The sequence below is a fragment of the Halichoerus grypus genome, chromosome 4, assembly GCF_964656455.1.
Source record: "Halichoerus grypus chromosome 4, mHalGry1.hap1.1, whole genome shotgun sequence".
NCBI lineage: Eukaryota > Metazoa > Chordata > Mammalia > Carnivora > Phocidae > Halichoerus > Halichoerus grypus.
Window position 1 is genome coordinate 146,756,653 of NC_135715.1, and position 25,902 is coordinate 146,782,554.

Below are 25,902 nucleotides of genomic sequence, written 5' to 3' on the forward strand. Positions count from 1 at the left end.
CATTTACTTTTCTGGTTTTACTGTTCTCTCCAGAATTCAAGCTTGTCATCTACCCTTGTGAGTTTCACAACAGCAATCATTCCCTCCAACTCTGTTATTTTTAAAGTAGGTGAGATGGGGAAGAACCCAAAGTTATGACAATGTTGCTTCAAATGTCTCTCAAATCCATTCTCTCCCCTTCATTCCTATTGACTCATTATTTCAGGTCTTCATTGTTTCTTATGTAACTACATATCGTAAAGTCTCTCAGGCCTTCAGTCTCCCCCCTAAAAATCCATCCCCTATCTTGTCGCCAGAATGATCTTCTAAAATAAAAATTTTCTTAAAACCCTTTGATGGGTTCTCATTACCTAGGTCAAGACAACCAAATATACTGGGGTTTCACTAAATGCTTGCTAGACACTATGCTAAGTGTTGAGCATATAAAGTTGAATAACCCAATAGCTGCTTTAAAGGAGTTTCCATTCCTTTAAAGGGAAAAAAAATTGGCAAAAGCTTAGAATATCATAAAAACTTCCTAGAGATGATGATACTTAAGCAGTCTTAAAAGCTGACTGAAATTAGCCAAGCAATGAAGTGCAAAGGGCTATCAGGCAGGGGAACAGCACAGCAAAGACACAAAGTCTTGAATCAGTAGGTTCAGTGTTGGAAACTAACCTCATTTGAGGTTAGTTGAGTTTTACATCATTTGAGGTTCAATTTTGAGAGGTGGTGTACAGAAGTTATGTCTTAAAAAGGGAGAAAAGAGCTGTACTAGGCAGTATGATACCTCTCAAAGGTGTCTACATTTTAATTTCCAAGACCTATGAATATGTATGTTTCATGGCAATGGGGAATTAAGATTCCTAATGGAATTAAGGTTGCTAATCAGCTGACCTTAAAATAAAGAAATTATCAGGGTGCCTGGGTGGCTCAGTCGGTTTAGCACCGAACTCTTGATTTCAGCTCAGGTCATGATCCCAGGGTCATGAGATCAAGCCCACATCAGGCTCCATTCTCTCTCCCCCTCTTTCTCTGCCCCTCTCACCCCCATGCTCTCCCTTTCTCTAAAAAATAAAAAAAAAGAAAATAAAGAAAATTATCATAGGTCATCTAGATGGACCCAACGTAATCAACAGATTTTTAATTATAGAGAGGGAGGCAGAGGTCTGAGTCAGAGATCTGAAGACACTACATGCTGGATTCGAAGTGGGAGGACGGGGAAGCTTCTAGAAGCCATAGAGAGGAAGGACATCGATTGTGTCCGACAGCCTCCAGAAGAATGCAGCCATGCCAACACTTTGATTTCAGCAAGATGGGATTCATTTCAGACTGCTGGCCTCAATTATTGTAAGATAATACCTTTGTGTTGTTTTAAGCCACTAAGATTGTGGTAATTTGTTACAGCAGCAAGAGAAAACTAATACAGGGACCAAGTCACAGAGGCTGTTATATGCTTTGTGTTAAGTCTTAGGGTAACTGGGGATTTACTAGAGGAGAGAGAGATGGCGTCAAAGATTAATTTGATAAAAGATGGACTATTGGGTAAAAGGTGGCAGACAGATAAGGCTGTTGTGATCACACAGACAAAAAAATGATGAGTGGCTTAACTGAGGGAGTAGTGTACAGATGGGTAGGAGAAGACCAATTAATTTCAGTGATAAAATCAGTAGGACAAAGAGATCAACTGAATGTGTGGAATAAGGGGAAAGGAAGTATCTAGTATTATATCTCAGTTTCCAGCTTGGGTAGATACTGATATTGTCACTGAGATGGGAAATGCAAGAAGAACAGGGCCTTAGTTTTGTACTGTTTTAGTGAAAGGGTGGGTTGAGATTTGAGTACACTCAATTTGAGATGACTGTGAGACCCCCATGTGGAGTGCTGGTAGTGGACTGTGTCCCGAGATCAGATTTCAAATTTAGGAGTCCCATGCATATGAGTGGCATTAAAAGAAACAGAACAGACATAAAACTAGTATATTGACTAAGAAACTGTCTCTGGGGCCATGCCTTAATAGTAACTATCATTCCTCTTTAACCTTTGGAAAAAAGAGGTCATTATTGGCAAGGCTGTTATAAAGATTAAATGTGGTGAGTGTTTACCACAGTATCTGGAGTTAGTAAATTCTCAATAAATAGTAGGTATTACTACTAAATGGGCCAGAAATAAGAAAGAACAAGGGTCTAAATCCACATTCCTGACAAATCGGATACATTCTGCGCCCTCCAAGTACTCACAGTCTAGTTAGCTCCTTGAAAGAAGGGGCCAAATTTTACTCACCACCATATTCCCAGTGCCCCTTTCAATGACCGGCCCCAAGGAGTCGTGCATTTTATAAATTCTGGCTGGATGGCTGACAGGAGAAGAAAAGAGGGATCTAGGAGAAAGCAGGGGAGGCAGAGAAGAGGGAGTAGGAGAAAGAGAAGAGCTAGAAAGGAAAGAGGAAGACTAGAGGAGGGAGGAGGACAGGAGAGAGGCAGAGCCCCAAAGGAAACCAAAGTACAGTAATGTGGACCTGGAGTGGAAAGAGGTCGTGGGAGCCTGGGGATGGGGTGTGATCACCGTGTCTATAAGGGGGCACATACACAAAACCAGGCCTCTGTCCCTAGAATGGAGTTTTTTTTGTTGTTTGTTTGTTTGTTTTGCTCACCCCCCACCGCCCTACCCCGGCCAAACCATAGCTCCTCGGAGGCCAGGAGAAATTAGCCAGCTACCCTCCCGCAAAGCTTTCAAAGTTTGGAGTTGGGTTTGGTATGACTGAGGGGTGCTGGATTCTGAGAGAAACGGTATTTCAACTGCAGCCCTCATAGACCAGGCCCCTAGAACTGATTTCCCCAAATCCCGGGCGCTGCACGCCCAAGCATCTGGGACCAGCCCTCGGGAGGGCACCACCTGTCTGCGGCCCCCAAGTTCGGAGTCTGGAACGCCGCGAGGGTGAGGCCTCGCGGACGCGGGGTACTGGCCATTCCGGGTCCAGTCGCAACGGAGGGACGACGACGGGGAAAGGGGTGCGAGGGAAGGGGCCAGGGGAGGGCGGAGAGGGGCAGAGGGGCCCGGGCCGGCGATGGAGCTGTACCTCAGCGCCTGCTCCAAGGCTGCCAACATCGCTGCCACCAAGACGGCCACCAGTAGCCTGGCCGCGGACAGCCAGGAATGCGGAGACGTGAGTGGCAGCCAGCCTGGCGTCGTGGTCCTCCGACGGGCTTCCGGCCCTCTGGGGCCGGGGCAGGGAGAGCCACAGACGGGCCGCGCGGTTCCTAACCGCCCGCTTCTGGCGCCCTCGTGCGGGCGGCGGGTGGAAGTGCTCTCGGCTGCTGGGGCCGCAACTGGCTGTGGCGCAGCTGCGAAGCGGGTGGCCCGGGAAGCGGGAAGCGGGAGGCGGGAGGAGGTCTTCAGGGCTGTGTGGTAGGGCGGGAGCCTTCGACCCTGACTGTATGACTCTTGATTGGAGTAGGAGTAGATTGGCCTCATATCTAATACTGAAAGGAAAGGCCAAACTCTCCAATTGCATCTGACAGGGCGTGCACAAAACCCACTTACCAGGGGTCGGAGCGGGTCAACTACTGGATCTGCCTCTTGGGGTCAAGCTGCCTATGATCCCAGGAAGCAAAACTTTATACTATACTACGAAGTTAAGTGAAAAGGTAAAGTAATTTTTAATGGTCTTACGTTGGTTTTCTTTGCTCTTTTCTATTTGCTGTTAGACTCAGGCACTACATCATACAAAGTCCATTAGGGGAATTTGCACTACCATACACAGGAAAAAAATAACCAACCCCACATCTAACCTAAGATATTGTTTAGGATGCATACGAAGCAACTTCATCTAGTATAGTCTCAGAATCTTGGGCTAGAAAGTTTAGATTCTTAGTTCTGCCTTAATTTATAATTTATAGAACCATATTAACTTTTCTTTATAATAACTTTATACCTATTTAGTGAGATTTTGTTAGAAAAATATTTGGTTGAAAGGTGAAAGATTATTGGTGCTAGCTGGCCATTTAATTGTGTTATGACTTTAACCAATAATAACTTGGACAAAACTCTCATTACAGAACACTTTTCTATGACTTTTGTTTGTGCTGCATTCTATTTCACACACTAAGTGAGAAAACAGTGAAGTTGAAATAAGTTAACATGTTTAGTATTTAACTAATGACTCCATGATTTGCCCCAACCTCCTCATCCAGTCTTTTCTCTCATCGAGAGCCTCAGCTCCTTCCACCTGGGGTATTTTATGCCTTACTCACACATACCATGTTAAAATTTCTGTGCCTTTGTTCACCTTGCTTCCCAAACCTGACATATTCTTTCCTCTTCTGCCCAATCTGTGAATTTGAACCATCTTTCAAGATTCTTTCTGAACTATTACAGCCCCCAATTAGCTTATATTTCCTTAAAATTTGCATTGCCCTTGGTTTGTGTAATTTTACTCAATGCTATAATTTTATAATTATAATTTTATAATGTAAATCATACTGGGGTAGAGTGTGCTTCCCTCAAACTCTTTCATATTCTTAGTCCTCAGCGCTACCTCTACCCTCAAACCTCCCCAGCCTTTGACCCAGTGACTAATGCTGAAGGAGGTTCAGTACATTTCTTTTTTTGAGTGGTTGCTTTGATCAATAGTGCAAAAAATTTTACAAGAAAGAATTCCGAGTGACCCTTGTGCCCTCCTTCTATCTATGATGTCATCAGAAATTAGTAGGGCCTCTTGGTATTTGATACTTGCCTAATAAACATGATCACTTAAAGTTTTGTTTCTGGGAAATATATAATTTCCCTTTGTTCCACTAGAATAGAGCAAGCTAACAAAAAATAAGCCACCTCACACTGTTTGGCTGAGTCACATCCAAACAAACTAGCTTTCCTAAACCATGCTTGAAAACTCTTCAGGGTATAAACTTAGCCCTGTCTTTCAACTGTTTAGTCAAATACACTGTTTGCTGAATTACCATTTCTGTCAAACATTAATTCACTTGCCAACTACTTTTTTAAAAGATGTTCTCTCTATTCTTTATTAGATTCATTCCCCCCAAACTATCTTCATTTAATCATAATCAAGCACCAGACTATTTCCCTGAAGACTGACTTTGTGAAATCCTTCTTTTTCTTTCAGTACTATCTCCTCAATAAAGTGATTTTTTATGTTTACACTTTTAGGGTTTTTTTTTTAAAAAAAACCAATCACTTTGACAACAGAATGCATACCCTGGCTCTAATGAATGGATATGTCTAAAAGGTGTTCCTTATTTACAGGTAATTAGCCCAAGTTTGGTCTTGAGAAACATACTACCATCACAGCTGAAGTTCAACAGCTAAGAGATGTTGACAGCTAAATGTCAACGTCTTAAAAAAAAAAAAAAATCAATCCATTCTTGAGTCACAATTGTTGATTGTTTCCCTTACAGAAAAGGTATGGGCTTTATACCTGGTCTCACTGAATTCAAGACACACTCCTAAGAGATTCTTTTCTTTGCCTTCTCAGGGAAACATTAGTAATTAGGGAATTTTGCTTTATGAAGTATGCCCTTGGAAGAGATTGAAGCCTTGTGTTAAGCAAGAAGTCAGAAATTTATCAAGGAAGCTTTTAAATGGAAAATGAAAGCTAGCATCCTATCATATTCCTCCAATCTGCCCCTTTGCCCGTATATGAAACATCCTCCCACCTATAGCTTGAGGGAGTTCTTTATAGAGTGCCACCCAGCCAGGCTCCTTAGTGTTCAGAATCTGACTGAGGTGGCTACTGCCAGGCTGAACACAGAGGTCACGAACTAGTACCTGCAGCCAGATCTAGATTGGTGCACAATGCATGGGGGCTTATCAATGGAATTGAATGCCTGCAAACAGGTCAGGTGCTCTCAGGTTTGCCACATCTTCCACACATTCCAGTTGCCTTTCACTTGAGCCAAGTACTGCTTTGACTGTACTTTAGACTAAAACTTCCATTTTTCTCACCACAAAAAATTAAAGGAAAGCAAAAAGAAAGAATGCAAAGGCAATATTAGGACAACTTCCACACCTACTTACATCCTCTACTTTTTCCCTTTCAGAGGTTCCCCAAAACCCATTTTCACCATCCTGCCATTGAAAAATGGGCTCGGAACTCACACACACACACACACACACACACACACACACACACACACACCTCACTTTGGTAATGTTTTAATTTACAAACGAGATGAGATAATTCAGCTGTTTCCTCTAATGTAACAGAGAAACAGGACTATTAGCTGATATTTTCCTTTTATATGCTAATGACTACTGTATAAGGTTGTATTTGGTCTTTACACATATGAAGAAACCTCAATCCTTATTAATATCTTTTATAATTGGTTCTTCAATATGTTGAACTTTATAATACAGACCTTGATTTTTTTCCTAACTGTAGTGCTCTCAGAGACTACTGGGTTTCTTGCCTTAAATAAGACCCTAACACAATAACCTTTATTCATTATCTTTTTTTTTTTAAAGATTTTGTTTATTTATTTGACAGAGAGAGACACAGCAAGAGAGAGAACACAAGCAAGGAGAGTGGGAGAGGGAAAAGCAGGCTTCCCGCGGAGCAGGGAGCCCGATGTGGGACTCGATCCCAGGACCCTGGGATCATGACCTGAGCCGAAGGCAGATGCTTAACGATTGAGCCACCCAGGCGCCACCTATTCATTATCTTTAACATCTGAGTTTTACTTCTACTTTTTTGGTTTAAGTTTCCATGAATCTTGGTGAAAGACTTTCTATTTTCTTCATTTTCAGATTACTGAGATAATCATAATTAATATTATCCCTTTATCCTTTTAAACGTAGTGAGTACTTTGACTTGGAAGTGGGAAAAGGAAAAGGAAGAATCATAGCTTTCACTTTCTTTATACATTAAAACAAATTTTATCCTAGTTCCTTTCTTTTCTTTTCCTTTCTTCTGTGACTCAGGGCCAGGGACTGATAGTGATCAGGGGAGGAATTAATTGAGTGAGGGAAGGTTTTTAGAATAAGTCAGGTCAGTGGGGAAAAAGAAGTCAGGATAATAAATTTATGTTGCCTAATCCAAATCTTTCTGTTGCCAGTTCTTCCCCACTTCAAATTCTTCTCGCCTGCTTTATTTTCAGTGAACAGTCTAGTCATTTCAATAGATTGACATTTAAAAGTGAAATTCATTAGCTTTACCCTTATAATATTTTAAAATCTGTGTTTGCAGCTTTTTCGACCTTCTTACGGTTTTAACCTGACTGATCCTTATTGTCGACTTTTGGAAAACCAATATAAAAGTCTTCATGATCCACATTTAAGAGCATACTATAAGCGCAAAGATATCCTGAGAAGATTAAAGAAAGGAGGCTATATCACCAGCAATAATAAAGTGGGTTGAAGATTAATTCTTTTTAATCATTGCAAACCTCCAAGACTTGATAAAGCTTGCTTCTGTACCTCACTGGGGGGTCTGTATCACCTTTAACTTGGTCATGAGAAATAATGGGAAATTTCATAAATTACTCAGCATTTGGGTCAAGGGAAACCAGACAGTAGTTTTTTCTAAATGAAACTACTTCTTCCCTCACCTTTTTTCTTTATGATATCAAAAGATGATTACCAAATAATTTCAGGATGTAAAGGTATTTCCAAATGTACCATAGTCCTCTTTCTCTGTCTCTAATGTCACTGTATGCTTGTCAAGGATTACGTCCCATAAGCTTTTTAAAAACTTGAGACAAAATAGGAACCTAGTAAAATCAGCCTGATGGAATCTTGATGGACTATATTCTTATTGGGATCAAACATTATTATTACATTAGTATTTTCTTTTAATAACTCCAGTTGTATGTACTAAATCCCCTATCATGATGCATATTAATAAAGTAATGTTATCTGGATAGAAATTTCCTGTTGATTAAACGTTGTAGAGAGTTACTGCTTACAAAATCGTTAGCAATTTATTACTCTTAATACCAAAATATTATCAAATGGTATGGTATTACTATTTTTCCTAGGAAAGTAATTGCTATGATTTTTAAATATTTGTATTTATATATTTTTGTCATTACTGTTGTTTTGTTTTTTAGATTGTATGTACCTTGAAGGACTTGAATAAGTACAGGCAATATCTTACCAGTTTAAAGTTAGACTTTGAAAGAAACTATATAAGAGATCAAGTAAGTTAAATACTTAAATTTGGTTTCTTTTCATAGGGTTTGGAAGAAAGCTTTATTTGTATGCAAAATATTTTCATATATTTTTACCTTTAATTCTGACAAACTACTTTTTCCAAATTAAAATTTAGAAGAGGAATAAATAATATTTTGAGGTTGCTATATTAAGCCAAGAAAAGAAAAGGGACCAAGTTATCTATTAATATGCCAATAGTAGCTTGCATAATTTAGCAATTAAATTACTACTCAGATATGTCATTTCTACCTGAGCTAAGAGCAATAGGAAGAGTCTATTGTGGCAGCAAGATTCTTCAGCTGGAGCCCCCAAAACAGCTTGCATAACAGGAGAGGAGGAGTATGAATAATTACCATGTCCTGTAGGTGACTGGAAGAACATGTACACTGTGTATGTGTACCCACACACATGCAGCTGTGTTCATTCAATAAAAAATGTTGTTCTTAAAAATGAAGTGGAATGGTTTGGTGTAGAGTGGGTATAGATAGTGACTTCCTTTCAATTTTTGACTCAAAAAGTTTGTGTGAGTGTGTACACATATGCACGTGTGCATGAGTGAATTCAGGTTTTACGGTCAAGAGAGTTGGATAAAAATGAGAAATGTGTGTGTACATGTACATTTACAAATTTATGTTCAAATGTTATGTAGAGGGGTGCCTGGGTTGCTCAGTGGGTTGAGCATCTGACTCTTAGTTTTGGCTCAGGTTATGATCTCATGAGTGGTGGGATTGAGCCCCATGTTGGGCTCCGCATTCAGTGCAGAGTCTGATTGAGGATTATCTCCCTCTTTCCCTCCCCCTACTTGTGCACTCATGCTCTCTCTCTAAAATAAATAAATAAATCTTAAAAAAGAGAGAGTTGTAGAGAAATGATAATGACTTCCCTATACTATTAAATGTTCTGTATTTTACCCAATTTCCTCCTTCTGCGTAGAGCTTCTCCTCCCCTCCCTCCTTATTATCATTTATTTTTTTCAGAATGGATAGAAAAATAAGATGAAATATTTATCATTCATTTTCAGAGAAAGACATCTTTATTTTGGGTTGGTTGTCCTTGTCTACAATAGGTTTAAATGCAGTTAAGCAGAATTAGCTATTCACAAAGTACAGGAATTTTACTAAGCATATGATAGGACAGTTTTATTTCTGAGAATGTAAAAAGAAGATTTTACATATACATAGTCAAATTTACATACATTTATGTATATGTGTATATTATAACACACTTTTCTTAATAGGAAATGCTTGCAAAGCAAGTAAATAGACTACAGGAAAACAGTCAAATACCTAGACGTTCTGATGTTGCACGGTTCCAAAATTGGTTGTTACAGGAAGGCACCCAATCTATTAAGGACCAGGAACGATTAATAAGGCACAGGTAAGATTGAAGTTAATGCATATTTCATTTATATATTGTGGACCCAAATATGTAGGAAGATACTAGAAAGAATTGAAGGTAGGATTTTTAGAGAACTAGACACTATTTAACTCCACAATTGTTCCCACTATGGAGAGGAAGAGACCAAGAGGTACGGGAATTGGGAAATTGTGGTGGCAAGGCTATAAAGAGAAATTTCTACCAGAGAAGACAGGGTTGTTGTGAGTCCAAAAGATAATCTAAGCTGATAACTGGAAGAACAAAATCAGATCCAAAGTCCTTCCAATTGTAGTAGATGGAGGGAAAGTATCTTTAGCACACGCTTCTACGGTAGCTTCTTATGATCATCTTTAAGGACTGATAGCATTAAGTTTGAGGAAGTTAGTGAAAATTCAAAAAAGGAAACTTTATCTAATGCCAGTATAAATATGCATCGTCTCTAAACTGTCGTTCTCTAAACTAAGATATTACCTACTAACGTTCAATCGTTACCATTCCATGACCAAGACCATTTCTTAGGAAGTGAAGGGATATTATTGGTCTTTTTCCTCCTCCTTCATTGAAGTGAGAGAGGCTGCAGTGCCTAACTTTCTATATTCCATAGTTCAATTTCATAGTAGGTCCATAAAACAGATTGACATACTAGAGACCCAGACTACAGATGGAAGATTTGTTCAAGGTCTTGTAAATTACAATGGACCCAGTATACATCTTTTTATTAGGAAACTCAGATCTGTTTTTTTTTCCCAGATTTGAAGTCAGTGTTTCAGTTACTTTAGGCTTCTTTGCAAACCCATATTCCCAAATGTACAAAGTTATGAATACTTACTGTGTAAAATGTTTTTAATCAATTTGCTCCACATTTTACCATTGGCTGTGCCATAACAGATACTTATATAATAGGGAGATTTGTATAAGGAGTAAAGTGAGTTGGTGGGTCAGGCTGGCTTGAAGGTCCATGAGCAGAGCTGATAGAGAAACTGTAAAATTCCTGTGGCTTAAGAAATAAAAAGCAAGCAAGAAGTTGGTTTGAGAATATCAAAGCAGAGATGATGCCATCATAAGGGAAATAGCCAATTCACCTTTACTTGTATTTGTACTTTTACTTAGATATTTGGATATGATAAATAGGGAATTAGAACAACTTGAGCACACAGCAGAAGAGCAACGCCTACTTCGGATGGATAGAGAAGAAAGACGACAGCGAGAATACACAAGGAGAAAACTTAGTCTTCGTAGAAAAATTGAAGAGGTGAGATAACAAATTCAAAATATTTAGAGAAAAATTGTGAACAGTTGTTTCATTTGTAAGTAATTTACCTCTCCATCATACTTCTTGAAGTCATTTCAGGTCTGAATCATTTATCCACATTAATCTTTTTTCCAAGTTGTTACATAAAATAATGAGGCTGACCACAAACTGTATGAGCCAATATCTACTATTAAAGTGATGATTGTGAAAGTTGCTAGACACTATTTAACTCCCCAAAAGTCCTCATTGTAGGGTGGAAAATTTTTTAAATTTAGCTTTAGTAAAAAAATAACCATACCTGCATTCCTAATAGGAATGTGTAAGAAAAGGCCATCCTAAACCCAGTGTATGACTTTAATTATGCTTGGCCTGATTTCTGTTAGGCCCCTTACTTATTCTAATTTGCTTGTTGGTGGTGGAAAAAACAGAAAGGTTTACTGTGAACACATACTGAGTATAGTAACATTCATACTTTCTAGGAATGGAAGACAAAAGAGATGTTACTTCTGACAAGGATTGGAGAAGATGTTAAAAGAGAAGCTAGGATAGAGGAACAACGGCGTAGAAGCAGAGAGGAGAGTGACAGGAAGGTAGGGTGAGCTTTAACCTCTAACTGGGGCTGTTTGAAGAGAAGCTTTTGCCAGTTTTGATATTTGGGAGTACACTCTGTGAGATAACAATGGACCAGTTACCCCAAATGATATGCAACTAGTGCAATGGAACAAGTTCTGGCACTGGGAGTGCCCATTAGACATGACCACTGATGGTAGGCATGGTCATGCCACAGGCTACTTGAGCCAGGTTATTGGCAGAGCTATTTGAATTCTAGATATTTCCAATGGAGTTATTCTAAATTGTTTCTTTTGAATTGTGTTTTAATACAAGAGGTTTTCAATTCATTGCTGTATACTTCTTAGTATTGTAATCTTTTTGAGATTGATGTTTTATGTATATAATGTCTCTATATATAATGTCAATTATATATATATATATTTTTTTTTACTCCAAAGTATGTGCTTAAATTACAGTTATCGAAATCTTTAAAAGATTTTTTGCCTTTGCATCTTTATCAAAAATCAGTTGTATAGACTGATTTTTGGACTCTTTTCTGCTCTTTGACCTATTTGTCTATTATACTGTCTTGATTATTATACCTTTAATCGTTCTTTAAATCAGTAGTGCTAACCTTCTAAGTCTGTTTTTCTATTTTAAAGTTGTGTTGGCTAATCTAAGCCCTTTACATTTCAATATAAATTTTAGAATCAGCATTTCAATTTCTACAAAGAAATCTCACCAAGATTTTGATTAGAATTATGTTGATTCTATAGGTCAGTTTGGGCACAATTGATGTCTTGATAATATTGAGTCTTCCAACTCATGAACCAAATATCTCTCTCCATTTATTTAGGTTTCCTTAATTTTTGCAGTTTACAGGTCTTACTTCTTTTGATAGATTTGATAGATTCATCCTTAGGTATTTCATAATTTTTATGCTATTATAATTGGTATTTTTAATTTCAAATTCTGATTATTTGATGTTAGTATATAGAAAAGCAATTTTTTATATTCATCTTGTATCTTGCATTGACAAAATCACTTATTCTAGTAATTTATTTCTAGATGCCAGTTGATATTCTACATAAATGATTATGTTGCCTACAAATAAAGGTGGTTTTATTTCTTCTCTTTGGATGTGAATGCATTTTTCTTTTTTTTTTTTTTTTGCCTGATTGAACTGACTATAACCTCTGTTATAACATAGAATAGAGAAAATGATAATGGACATTATTATCAAATATTTATTTTGCCCTTTCTCTCTTCTCTACAGGCATATTAGGCTGCTTGATATTGTTCCACACCTCGCTGATACTCTTTTCATTTTGTAACTTTTTTTTCCTCATTGTTTCCTTTTGAATGGTTTCTTTTCCTAAATTTGCATTAATTAATCTCTTCTTCTGCAATGTCTATTTTACTATTAATGCATATCTCATATTACTCATCTCATACATTTAAAAAATTGATTCTCTTCCCTTTTATATGTTATATGTCTTTTCTTTACCTTGTAAATATATGGAATACAATTGTGTTTTAATATTCTTATCTTTAATTCTAACATTTGTGTCATTATGGGTCAATTTTGATTGATTGATTGATTGATCACTCATTTTATGGGTTATATTTCCCTGCTTTTTATGCTTGGTACTCTTTGATTGGATGCCAGATATGGTGAATTTTACTTTTTGGGTGCTGAATATTTTCATATTCTTTTAAATATCCTTTAGCTTTTTTCTTGAATGTAAATAATTTCTTTGGAAACAGTTTGATTGTTATAGGTCATGCTTTTTAAGATTTGTTAGAGGGGCCAGAGCCATGTTTAATCTGAGACTAGTTATTCCCTAGTCCTAGAAGCAAGACCCATTTTAGAACTCTACACAACACCCTATGACTTACGAAGTTCTTCCAGAGTGGCTGGTGAAAATAGGCGTGATAGACAGGTGCCAAGCACTGTTCTCTCTAATCCTCTAGTACTGTCCTTTGTGTGGCCTTGCTTAGTTTCCTCACACACCTGTACGGATGCATCTGTTGCCGAATACTCAAGGGAACCCTTTGAGGATCCCTAGGGTTCTTTCTCTGTGCAGTTTCTTCCTTTCTGAGACATCCAGGGTCAATATTAGCCCAGAGGTTCACAAAAGGAAGTCACATTTTATATATTATGTGTATCTCTGGTAGGCCTGGGTGTTTTGGGTTAAGTTACTCAGGAATCCCTCCCATTGAAGATGATTTAGAAATTGCCTAAGCTCTGCAGGATAACTATGATTAAGAAACCCTACCTCATCTGTGACTGGACCAGTTTCCTGAAGGTATACAGTGAGGTAACTGTATCTAAGTTTTCATGTTTTATCACAGATGGAAATCTGTACCATGTAACTTTACAAGTCACAAGACAGGAGTGACTGTTGATTTCCAATATACACTCTCACATTTTAAATATTTGTCTTGCATTTTTAAACAGGAAGCTGATGTTAACTTATATATATATATATTAATATTTTAGAAACAAGCCCTTCTAGAGAAAAAAATGGCTTATCATTTACAAAAAATGCAAGAAGACAGCTTTAAAGGAGAAGAGATGAGAAATGACACATTTCATTACAGAGGACAAGATGGAACATACTGTGAACGTGAGAATATTAAAAGCTGATAGAGCTATGTAGAAAATGCTTATTTATATATTTACTTAAAAATCCTTTTGTAAAATTCTGTTTGCTTACAATTGCTATTTGCTTTGTGCTAGGCACAGTTCTAGGCATTTCTCTATGACAGTTCAACTTGAAAAGCAGACATATGCAAAAATTAAAACAAAGTAAAATAATCTTATCAAGTGGTTCAGTAGACAAGCTTGCCTATGCTGTAGTTCTAACCAAATTACATATAATAAAAATAATGTATTTTTTTGCTACTGAAACTTTAAAAACTCGTGTGTAAGATAATTGCTATTGTATACCAACATGGTGATCTACTATGTTGCCAGCCAGAAAGGACAATATCAGAAGAGAACGGCGGGGGGGGGGGGAGGGGGGCAGGAGGTTGGGGAATAAGGAAGGGAGGAAGTAGAGAAGAAGGGAAAGTAAGGAAGGAAAGAAAAAAGAAGGAAATGAGTTTAAAGGAGGGGCATCCAGTTATGACTTTTCTATGCCCAATCTCTACCAGCTTTTTTTAATTTATAACATTATAAAAAATAGTGAGTTTATTAAATTAAATTAATTAATGATATTAATTACAATTTCATGGCCAGAATGCAAAAATGTAAACTTGCTTTAATTATCATGACTAAGTAGTATTAGGAAAGAGTAAGATCATCTTCCATCCCATCAATCCTATCTCTATCCCATCAATCCTGTTTTTAGGTGAGAGCCTCCTTGCATCTCTCCAGTAGATTACTAACTAGTCTCCATTGGCTCTTTTTTCTACCTACTTCAAATCCATTTTTCATGCTGCTACTAATTAGACTTTAAATCTGTTCTGAGGCTTTCTTCCAGCCCCAAAATGTAAAGATTCCCATTACCTCTTAAATGAAGCTCAGACTTTTGAGGCAACCATTCATCACCATCTAGAGCCCAACCCAAACCTAACTTTTCAGCTTTATTTCACACTACCTCCTGGAAGAAGGAAGCTATGATCTAAGGGTGATGTGCATAGGCTCTGGAGCCAAACTGCTGAAGTCCAAACCCTGCTTTCCCATTATCTAGCCATGTAAATAGCTTGGACAAATTATTTAACCTCTTTGAGCTAAGTTTCATCATCTGAAAACAAAAATACTATTCCTAAATTCTCATAAAATCTCAAAAGCTCTGGCCCATAGTAAGCTCTCAATTTATTTCATTGTCCAATCAAACGAGACTACTGACCATTCCTAAAACACAAGTAACTTTTCTTCTGTGCCAGTCTTTGTCCAATTTTCTTAGCCTGGAGTGATGTGCTCACTGTCCATCTATCCCTATCCCACAATTCTTTTAGCTCCACTATAAATGACACTCCACGAAGTCTTTCTTAATAACCCTAATTGGAAGATCCTTCTCTGGGGCACCTGGGTGGCTCAGTTGGTTAAGAATCTGATTTCGACTCAGGTCATGATCCCAGGGTTCTGGGATCGAGCCCCATATCGGGTTCTCTGCTCAGCAGGAAGCCTGCTTCTCCCTCTCCCTCTGCCCGCAGCTCCCCCTGCTTGTGCTCTCTCTCTGTCAAATAAATAAATAAAATCTTTAAAAAAAAAAAAGAAAAGAAGATCCTTCTCCTTTGAATCCTTTATAGTTCTTTGTATCATTCTCCATACACTTATTACATACTTCCCACTGTCTTAATCACCCATAATATTCTAACTCCCACTTTTGTGTTCACAGAACAAATAGCACTATATGTATGTATGTATGTGTGTGTATATAAAATATATATTTGCTAAATGGACTAATTCAATCTATTCAGCTCATTGATATAATGACAACAATCTCATGCTTCAGAAAAGAAACCACTTTAGGGGCGCCTGGGTGGCTCAGTCAGTTAAGCGTCTGACTCTTGGTTTCAGGTCAGGTCATGATCTCCTGGTTGTGGGATCAAGCCCTACATCAGGCTCTGTGCTCAGTGCAGAGTCTGCTTCAGATTCTCTCTCCTTCTCCTTCTCCCTCTCACTCTCTCTCTCTCTCAGATAAAAAAATAAAACCTTTAAAAAAAAGAAACCACTTTAGTAACAATATACATCCCTACATCTTCAACTGATAACTGTCTCATTTAATAGGAAAAGAGTTTCAAGTAGACATTTTAGACCTTTGTTACCTCAGAACCCCTCTTTTGTTTTTTAATTTTTATTTTTTTATTATGTTATGTTAGTCACCATACAGTGCATCATTAGTTTTTGATGTAGTGTTCCATGATTCATTGTTTGCATATAACACCCAGTGCTCCATGCAATATGTGCCCTCCTTAATACCCATCACCAGGCTAATCCATCCACCCCTTCTAAAACCCTCAGTTTGTTTCTCGGCATCCATAGTCTCTCATGGTTCATCTCCCCCTCCGATTTCCCCCCTTCATTTTTCCCTTCCTTCTCCTAATATCCTCCATGCTATTCCTTATGTTCCACAAATAAGTGAAACCATATGATAATTGACTTTCTCTGCTTGACTTATCACACAGTATAATCTCCTCCAGTCCCATCCATGTTGATGTAAAAGTTGGGTATTCATCCTTTCTGATGGCTGAGTAATGTTCCATTGAATTTATGGACCACATCTTCCTTATCCATTCATCTGTTGAAGGGCATCTCGGCTCTTTCCACAGTTTGGCTATTGTGGATATTGCTGCTATGAACATTGGGGTGCATATGACCCTTCTTTTCACTACATCTGTATATTTGGGGTAAATACCCAGGAATGCAATTTCTGGGCCGTAGGGTAGCTCTATTTTAATTTTTTGAGGAACCTCCACACTGTTTTCCAAAGTGGCTGTACCAACCTACATTCCCATCAACAGTGTAAGAGGGTTCCCCCCTCTCCATAACCTCTCCAACATTTGTTGTTTCTTGCCTTGTCAATTTTTCCCATTCTAACTGGAGTAAGGTGGTATCTCAGTGTGGTTTGGATTTGAATTTCCCTGATGGCTAATGATGATGAACATTTTTTCATGTGTCCATTAGCCATTTGTATGTCTTCTTTTGAAAAGTGTCTGTTCATATCTTCTGCCCATTTTTTGACTTGATTATTCGTTTTTTAGGGGCTGAGTTTGAGAAGTTCTTTATAGATCTTGGACATTAGCCCTTTGACTGTAGTGTCATTGGCAAATATCTTCTCTCATTCCATGGGTAGCCTCTTAGTTTTGTTGACTGTTTCTTTTGCTATACAGAAGCTTTTTATCTTGATGAAATCCCAAAAGTTCATTTTCGCTTTTGTTTCCCTTGCCTTTGGAGACGTGTCTTGAAAGAAGTTGCTGTGGCTGATGTTGAAGAGGTTACTGCCTACGTTCTCCTCTAGGATTTTTGATGGGTTCTTGTGTCACATTGAGGTCTTTCATCCATTTTGAGTTTATCTTTGTGTATGGTGTAAGAGAATGGTCGAGTTTCATTCTTCTGTATATAGCTGTCCAATTTTCCCAGCACCATTTATTGAAGAGACTGTCTTTTTCCATTCGATATTTTTTCCTGCTGTGTCAAAGATTAGTTGACCATAGAGTTGAGGGTCCATATCTGGGCTCTCCGTTCTATTCCATTGGTCTATGTGTCTGTTTTTGTGCCAGTACCATGCTGTCTTGGTGATCACAGCTTTGTAATATAGCTTGAAATCAGGCAACGTGATGCCCCCAGCTTTGTTTTTCTTTTTCAACATTTCCTTGGTGATTCGGTGTCTTTTCTGGTTCCATACAAATTTTAGGATTGTTTGTTCCAGGAATGGCATTGAAGGTATAGATTGCTCTGGGCAGCATAGACATTTTAACGTTTATTCTTCTGATCCATGAGCATGGGATGTTTTTCCATCTTTTTGTGTCTTCTTCAATTTCTTTCATGAATGTTCTGAAGTTCCTAGAGTATAGATCCTAACCTCTTGGTTAGGTTTATTCCCAGGTATCTTATGGTTTTTGGTGCTATTGTAAATGGAATAGATTCTCTAATTTCTCTTTCTACAGTTACATTGTTAGTGTATAAGAAAGCAACTGATATCTGTGCATTGATTTTGTATCCCGCCACATTACTGCATTGCTGTATGAGTTCTAGTAATTTGGGTGTGGACTCTTTTGTGTTTTCCACATAAAGTATCATCTCATCTGCAAAGAGAGAGAGTTTGACTTCTTCTTTGCCGATTTGAATACCTTTTATTTCTTATTGTTGTCTAATTGCTGTTGCTAGGACTTCTAGTACTATGATGAACAATAGTGGTGAGAGTGGGCATCCCTGTCGTATTCCCGATCTTAAGGGAATTGAGAATGATATTCACTGTGGGTTTTTCATAGATGGTTTTTATGAAATTGAGGAATGTTCTCTCTATCCTATACTCTGGAGAGTTTTAATCAGGAAAGGATATTGTATTTTCTCACATGCTTTTTCTGCATCAATTGAGAGGACCATATGCTTCATCTGTCTCCTCTTATTAATGTGTTCTATCACATTGATTGATTTGCGAATGTTGAACCACCCTTGCATCCCAAAAATAAATCCCACTTCATCGTGGTGGATGATCCTTTTAATGTACTGTTGGATCCTATTAGCTAGGATTTTGTTGAAAATTTTGGCATCCATCTTCATCAGGGATATCGGTCTGAAATTCTCCTTTTTGATGGGGTCTTTGCCTGGTTTGGGAATCAAGGTAATGCTGGCATCATAGAATGAGTGTGGAAACTTCCCTTCTATTTCTATTTTTTGAAACAGCTTCAGGAGAATAGGTTTATTTCTTCTTTGAATGTTTGGTAGGATTCCCCAGGGAATCCATCAGGTCCTGGACTCCTGTTTTTGGGGAAGTTTTTGATCAGTGCTTCAATCTCATTACTGGTTATTGGTCTATTCAGGTTGTCAATTTCTTCCTGTTTCAGTCTTGGTAGTTTATAGGTTTCCAGGAAGGCATCCATTTCTTCAAGGTTGCTTAATTTATTGGCATATAGTTGCTAATAATAATTTCTAATAATTGTTTCTGTTTCCTTGGTGTTAGTTGTGATCTCTACCCTTTCATTCATAATTTCATTAATTTGGGTCCTTTCTCTTTTCTTTTGGGTAAGTCTGGCCAGAGGTTTATCGATCTTACTAATTCTTTCAAAGAACCAGCTTCTAGTTTCGTTGATCTGCTCTACTGTATTTCTGGTTTCTATTTCATTGATCTCTGTTCTAATCCTAATTATTTCTCTTCTAATGTGTGGCTTAGGCATCATTTGTTGTTTTTTCTTTTTTTATTAAGATTTTTTTTTTATTTTTTATTTGACAGAGAGAGAGTACAAGCAGGGGGAGTGTCAGGCAGAGGGAGAGGGAGAAGCAGGCTCCCCGCTCAACAGGGAGCCTGATGTGGGGCTCGATCCCAGGACCCTGGGATCATGACCTGAGCCGAAGGCAGACACTTAACCATCTGAGCCACCCAGGCGCCCCTGTTGTTTTTTCTCTAGTTCTTTAAGGTGTAAAGTTAGTTGGTGAATTCGGAATTTTTCTATTTTTTTGAGTGAGGCTTGGATGGCTATGTATTTCCCCCCTGAGGACGGCCTTTGCAGTATCCCATAGGGTTTGGACCAATGTGTTTTCATTCTCATTAATTTCCATGAGTTGTTTAAGTTCTTTGATTTCCTGGTTGACTCAAACATTCTTAAGCAGAGTGGTCTTTAGCTTCCAAGTGTTTGAATTTCTGCCAAATTTTTCTTGTGGTTGAGTTCCAGTTTCAAAGCATTATGGTCTGAGAATATGTAGGGAATAATCTCAATCTTTTGGTATCATTTGAGACCTGATTTATGACCCAGTATGTGGTCTATTCTGGAGAAAGTTACATGTGCACTCGAGAAGAATGAGTATTCTGTTGTTTTAGGGTGGAATGTTCTGTATATATCTATGCGGTCCATCTGTCCAGTGTGTCATTCAAACCTCTTGTTTCCTTGTTGATTTTCGGCTTAGATGATCTCTCTATTGCTGAGAGTGGAGTATTGCGGTCTCCTACAATTAATATATTATTATCAATATGTCTCTTTATTTTGGTTAACAGTTGGCTTATGTAGTTGGCTCCTCCCATGTTGGGGGCTTAGATATTTACAATTGTTAGATCTTCTTGTTGGATAGATCCTTTAAGAATGATATAATGTCCCTCTGTATCTCTTAATACAGTCTTTAGCTTAAAATCTAATTTGTCTGATATAAGAATTGCTACCCCAGCTTTCTTCTGAGGTCCGTTGGCATGGAAGATGGATTTCCATCCCTTCACTTTCAGTCTGGATGTATCTTTAGGTTCAAAATGAGTCTCTTGTAGACAGCATATGGATGGGTCTTGTCTTATTATCCAACGTGCAACCCTGTGCTGTTTTATGGGAGCATTTAGGCCGTTCACATTGAGAGTGATTTAAAGATATGAATTAATTGTCATCATGTTGCCTGTGAAGACCTTGTTTCTATAGATTGTCTCTGTAAATTTCTGTTGTATATCACTCTTGGGGTCTTTCTCCTTTTATAGAACCCCCTTTAATATTTCTTGCAGGGCCAGCTTAGTGGTCACATATTCTTTCAGTTTCTGCTGGTCTTGGAAGCTCTGCATCTCTCCATCCATTCTAAATGACAGCTTTGCCTCGTAAAGTATTCTTGGCTGCATGTTATTCTCATTTAGTACCCTGAATATAGTCTTGCCAGCCCTTTCTGGCTTGCCAGGTCTCTGTGGATCGGTCTGACATTATTCTGATGTTCTTCCCTGTGTACGTAAGGAATCTCTTTCCCCTAACTTCCCTTAAGATGGTTTCCTTTGTTCTAAGCTTTGCGAGTTTTACTATTACATGCCAGGGCATTGGCCTGTTTTCCTTGATCTTGGGAGGGGTCCTCTCTCCCTCTAGGACATGAATGCTTGTTTCATTCCCCAGATTAGGGAAGTTCTCAGCTACGATTTGCTCAAATATATCTTCTAGTCCTCCCTCTCTCTCCACCCCTTCAGGGATGCCAGTAATTCTGACATTGGAACGTTTCATATTGTCACTTATTTCTCTCATTCTGTTTTCATGGATTTTAAGCTGTTTCTTCCAGGCCTCCTCATGCTCATTCTTTTCTATCATTTTGTCTTCTAGATCAGTAATTCGGTCTTCTGCCTTGTTTACCCTAGCTATTAGAGTATCTAGATTAGATTGGATCTCACTGATAGCATTTTTAAATTCTGCCAGATCAGCTCTCATTTCTGCCCTTAGAGACTCTATGTTGCCATTAATCAATTTCTCCATTCTAGCTATCGTCTTCATAACTGTTACCCTGAAGTCTATTTCTGACATCTTGCTTATATCTATATCCATTTGTAAATCTGCAGCAGAAGTCACAGTCTCTGAGTCCTTCCTATTTGGGGGGTTCTTCCTCTTAGTCGTTCTGTTGAGGGGTGGTTGAGGGAATGTACAGAATCCAAATTATTGATCACAAGCCAAGCAAGATGCACCTGTTTTATAGGGACTTTAGGGTTGTCGGCCTCTTGTTTTCCCAGCCTGTCTTCTGGGGGAGGGGCCTGCCGTGCTGTTACTCAGGCAACCCTGTTTGGGCAGAGTTGCCCTGCCCCCTGTGTGGGGGGATGGTCTTAGTGAAAACCGATTTTGGGGGGGCTTTTGTTCTCTAGCGGCTTTCCCTGCTGGCTTTCCATGTCTCTTCTGAGAGTCAGAGCAGAAGAGATCATTTCCAACCCTCTGCCTCAAGCAGAGAGATCACAGTCTGTTCTTCAGTGAGCTTTCCAGGACACACTGTCTCCGTTTCTGTCTGTGCTGCTAAAACCACAGCATCCTGGGTTGTGCACCCCTCAGCAGCGCTCCCAGTCCTCGTTTCCAGGTCCAGGCAGGTCTTTGTCCTCTGTGCTTCTAAAACCGCCAGCCACCCCCAGTTCACACATGCGCTCCTGCAGCTCCAGGTTTCAGTCCGGGGGGGCTGCCCTAAAGTCCCTTCCCCGCCGCTACCAGTCTGTAAGTCTGTGCCCGTTCCCCAGCGTGGGAGGCTTTCGTGCTCCAGTGGTGCAGAATCCCTGAGGCTCCCTCCCGTTTCCATTTATCTTCCAGTGTCTGCCCGCCTAATCATGGCTCCCTGTGTCATACCTCAAAATCAACTGCCAGCGATGTTCTGTTTGTAGAGATCCAGATCTATCTTCTTACATCTCAGGCTGATTTCACGGGTGTTCAGAATGGTCTGGTAGATAAAGCCAGCTCACTTCAGGGGACTAGTTGGAGTAGGGTCCCCTACTCCTCTGCCATCTTTTTTTTCCCTCAGAACCCCTCTTTTTTTTTAAGATTTTATTTATTTATTTGACAGAGAGAGAGAGAGAGCACAAGTAGGCAGAGCAGCAGGCAGAGGGAGAAGCAGGCTCTCCACTGAGCAGGGATCCCGATGTGGGGCTTGATCCCAGGACCCTGGGATCATGACCTGAGCCGAAGGCAGCTGCTTAACCAACTGAGCTACCCAGGTGCCCCAGAACCCCTCTTTTGAAGAGGATGTAAAGGAATTTATATTATCAAGGTGACAGAAGAATATCTATTTTACAAATGAAATTGAATTATACTTCCAAGTAACATTGTCATCTTCCACTAAGTAGACATTTTTTCAGAGAGACAGAGAGAATGAGAGAGGAAGGGTGAATTTGGTCCAGTGGGGAGATAGAGCACTCTCACATTTTATATCTCTAATGAAAACATCTCTAATGAAAGTGTAATTGAGTACACTTGATGTGAGGAGCCTTTGCCCTCCTTAAATGATTAGAAACAGGAAATACAATTACCTCTATCACAAAGGAGGAGTATGTATACAGTTGCTTATGCCAGGCTGGGAGGCACATCCAAGAACTCCAATAGTCACTGTGGGCTAGTGGGTTTCAAGCCAGTAGCTATGTTGGTATGCACCCCCACAAATAGGAAATGACATGTTACAGTTGGTCTCTGTGTAGCTTTCCTCTCTACCAGAAGAAAATTCTGTCCCTCCAAGTATATCTTTTAACTTGAAGGATAATATTTCAAGAGTAATTGTCTTCCCATTTCACATCTCTCCATTTTGTCCAATGCCTCCCCACAGTACCACATACAAATTAGCATAAGGCTCACTTCTTCTTGGGCATGAAGAAATAGTCTATCTTGGGTAATTCTTTCATCACTATTATTAAAAATACATGTTTTATTACATTTCTTTAAGCTTATTATCCAAAGAAGAAAAAGAAGACTTATGATAATCAAAACTTAATTTACACTGTTGGTGACCAGACAGCAAGTAAAGGAGCATATGGTAATTGAATATTTTAATAAGAAATACTAAGTAGTAATTTGGGGAAAGACTGAGATAGCATCTTTTGCTTAAATGCTTTTAATGCCTTAAATCTTCTGTTTTCAGTTGTCAAATGACTGATATAGAGTGATGCTTACCAATAATGACACAATCTCTATTGCTTTCAGAATTTGATTTCTAGTTACTGATTTTGTGTTCTAAACTTAACATTATGTCATCACTTTAGAAAAATCAAATGAAGAGTCTATTGCTGTTAAAGAAGCAGTATATGAAACCCAACAAATCGCAAAATAGTTTTAATAATGCTCAAAATTATTTTAGAAAACTCTGAGGTGGGTCAGAAATTAACTCCAAAGCCACTGTGAACCCTATTTATTATTTATCTCATGCTGTGTTACTTGATATTGTCTATTAGGCTCGTTGGATTAAACCAGGAACCTAAATTACAGCATAAAACTCCCCCAAATAATACGCTATCAAAAGTATGAGACTGTTAAAAATTAAACAATATGAATCTCCTCCCACTATCAAGTTTCCAGGGAGAAATTAAAGTATAAAAGTTAAAATTCCTTTGGCCTTATCAGTTCAAATCTAAAGAAAAAAAAGTCCAAAATCTTTCCTCCCTGATGAGGTAATTTGATTAATCTCATCAAGACTTAGAAACCTGGGGAGTGACAAGGATGCTTTAGTGGAAGCTGTCTTCCATTCTCAGGACCACTGAGGTAGAATTAATTCAACACTAAGCTTCATGGGTCCTATATTTAAAGTTCAAAGACATTTTTTTAAGACACCAGAGTTACTACAACATACAAAATTATGACAATGCCAGCCCCCCCGCCCCACTAAATATAGACAATGAAACTAAATTTTCAGTTTCCAAAGCAGTTATCTCACACAGAGTGATCTTCTAAAACTCTAGTGTTTAATGCAACACAGACTGGTCTTACTGATGACAAAAATTCTAGTGCTATTAGGAGAGTATGATAGATGGAAAATACTGTTTTCATCCTTACCAGGCTACCAGTCTGTGACAATTGTTCAGGGATCAAACCTGTAAATTTAATTAAGCATAGTTGGGAAACATTCCATTAAAAGATGAATTCTGAAACTCTACTGACACCTTTCTTGGGGTGAGAGGTCTTCACTCTAAGAGTGCCTTGTGAATCATTTTTTTGTGAATCTTAGAACTATACATCAGTGACATCACAAGTCATTGTATATTATTAGAAGTGCCTCTCTCTCCTAGTCATTGCAATCAAACCTTCTTACTTTTCATCATTGAACCCTGAGTATGAACTCTGTACAGTATCACAGCTTTTATAGTCCTATGGGTAATTTGCCCCACATTTTGTAGCTGGCAACTCTCCAATATGAGTTCTGAGCCCTGAATTCCCTGTATTTCTTGCTTCTGATCTTGTGTCTGTTTTCTTATTTCTCCCAAAAAGATCCTGAGGTGTTCACTTTGTTTTTTCAAATATCTAAGGCAAAATGGATTTTTTTTTTTGTATAATTGCATCCAAACACATGTATGGATTTGTGTGATCTCTACCACAATCATGTAAGATTCAGTCATTACAATCACAACATCCCAAAACTTTCCTTTTGCTGTCATACATTCCTCCCTCCCACTAATAACGCTAGGTAACCACTGATTGTTCTTCGTCACTATAGTTCTTTTCCCTTTGAAGCATGTCTTAGAAATAGAATCTTATAGTATTTGACATTTTGATAATGTCTTCTTTCATTCAGTGTTCGAAATTTATTCAAGTTATTGCATGCATTGATAGTTTACTCCTTTTGAATCGCTGAGTAGTATTCCATTGTATGTATGCACCAGAATTTGTGTGTACATTCATCAGTTGAAGGAAATTTGGGTTATTTCCAGGTTTTGGTGATTATGAATAGAAAAATCAGAAGTATTTTTAGTCTGCTTTTTGTATAAATAAGGGATTGTTGAGTCATATGGTATATATGTTCAAGTTTATAAAGAGCTGTCCAACTGCTTTCCAGAATGCCTATAATATTTTGCATTTTCATCAGTAATGCATGAGAGATCCATTTGCTATGCAGTCCTGCTACCATTAGTATTTTCAGCAATTTTTAAAAAAGGTTTTATTTATTTATTTGGCAGAGAGAATAAGCACAAGCAGGGGGAGTGGTGGACAGAGGGAGAAGCAGGCTCCCTGCTGAGCAAGGAGCCCGATGCAGGACTTGATCCCAGAACCACAGGATCATGACCTGAGCCAAAGGCAGATGTTTAACTAACTGAGCCATCCACGCATTCCAGCAATTTTTTATTTTAGTCATTCTAATAGATGTAGTGGTATCTCATCGTGATTTTATTTGCATTTCCTTAATGGCTAATGATGATGACTATCTTTTCATATGTGTTCGCCTTTTGTAAACCCTGCTTGGTAAAGTATCTGTTGAAGTTTTTGCTCATTTTTAATTGGTTGGTTTTCTCACTGTTGAGTTTAAGGAGTTTTTTATATATTATGAATACAAGTCTTTTTCAGATATGTGATTTGCAAATATTTTCTCTCAGTCTGTGATTTACCTTTTCATTTTCTGTTCCATTAATCAATTTATGTGTCTATCCCTTTGCCAATACTGCACTATCTTAATTATTGTAGCTTTTTACTGTCTTAAATTCAGGTAGTATAATTCTACTAACTATTTT

The 25,902-nt window shown here is 38.4% G+C and overlaps 1 protein-coding gene across 1 annotated transcript in view; it reads left to right on the forward strand.

Annotated features, from left to right (window-relative positions):
* The first annotated feature begins 3,046 nt into the window (after positions 1-3,046).
* FSIP2 (fibrous sheath interacting protein 2) overlaps positions 3,047-25,902 on the forward strand; it is a 106,407-nt gene continuing 83,551 nt past the window's right edge. Inside the window, exons 1-9 of the mRNA XM_036102270.1 lie at positions 3,047-3,145; positions 3,501-3,626; positions 7,181-7,342; positions 8,043-8,132; positions 9,383-9,522; positions 10,633-10,774; positions 11,254-11,364; positions 13,830-13,950; positions 23,133-23,222. Coding sequence (XP_035958163.1) covers positions 3,047-3,145; positions 3,501-3,626; positions 7,181-7,342; positions 8,043-8,132; positions 9,383-9,522; positions 10,633-10,774; positions 11,254-11,364; positions 13,830-13,950; positions 23,133-23,222 — 1,081 coding nt within the window. The remainder of the gene's footprint in view (positions 3,146-3,500; positions 3,627-7,180; positions 7,343-8,042; positions 8,133-9,382; positions 9,523-10,632; positions 10,775-11,253; positions 11,365-13,829; positions 13,951-23,132; positions 23,223-25,902) is intronic.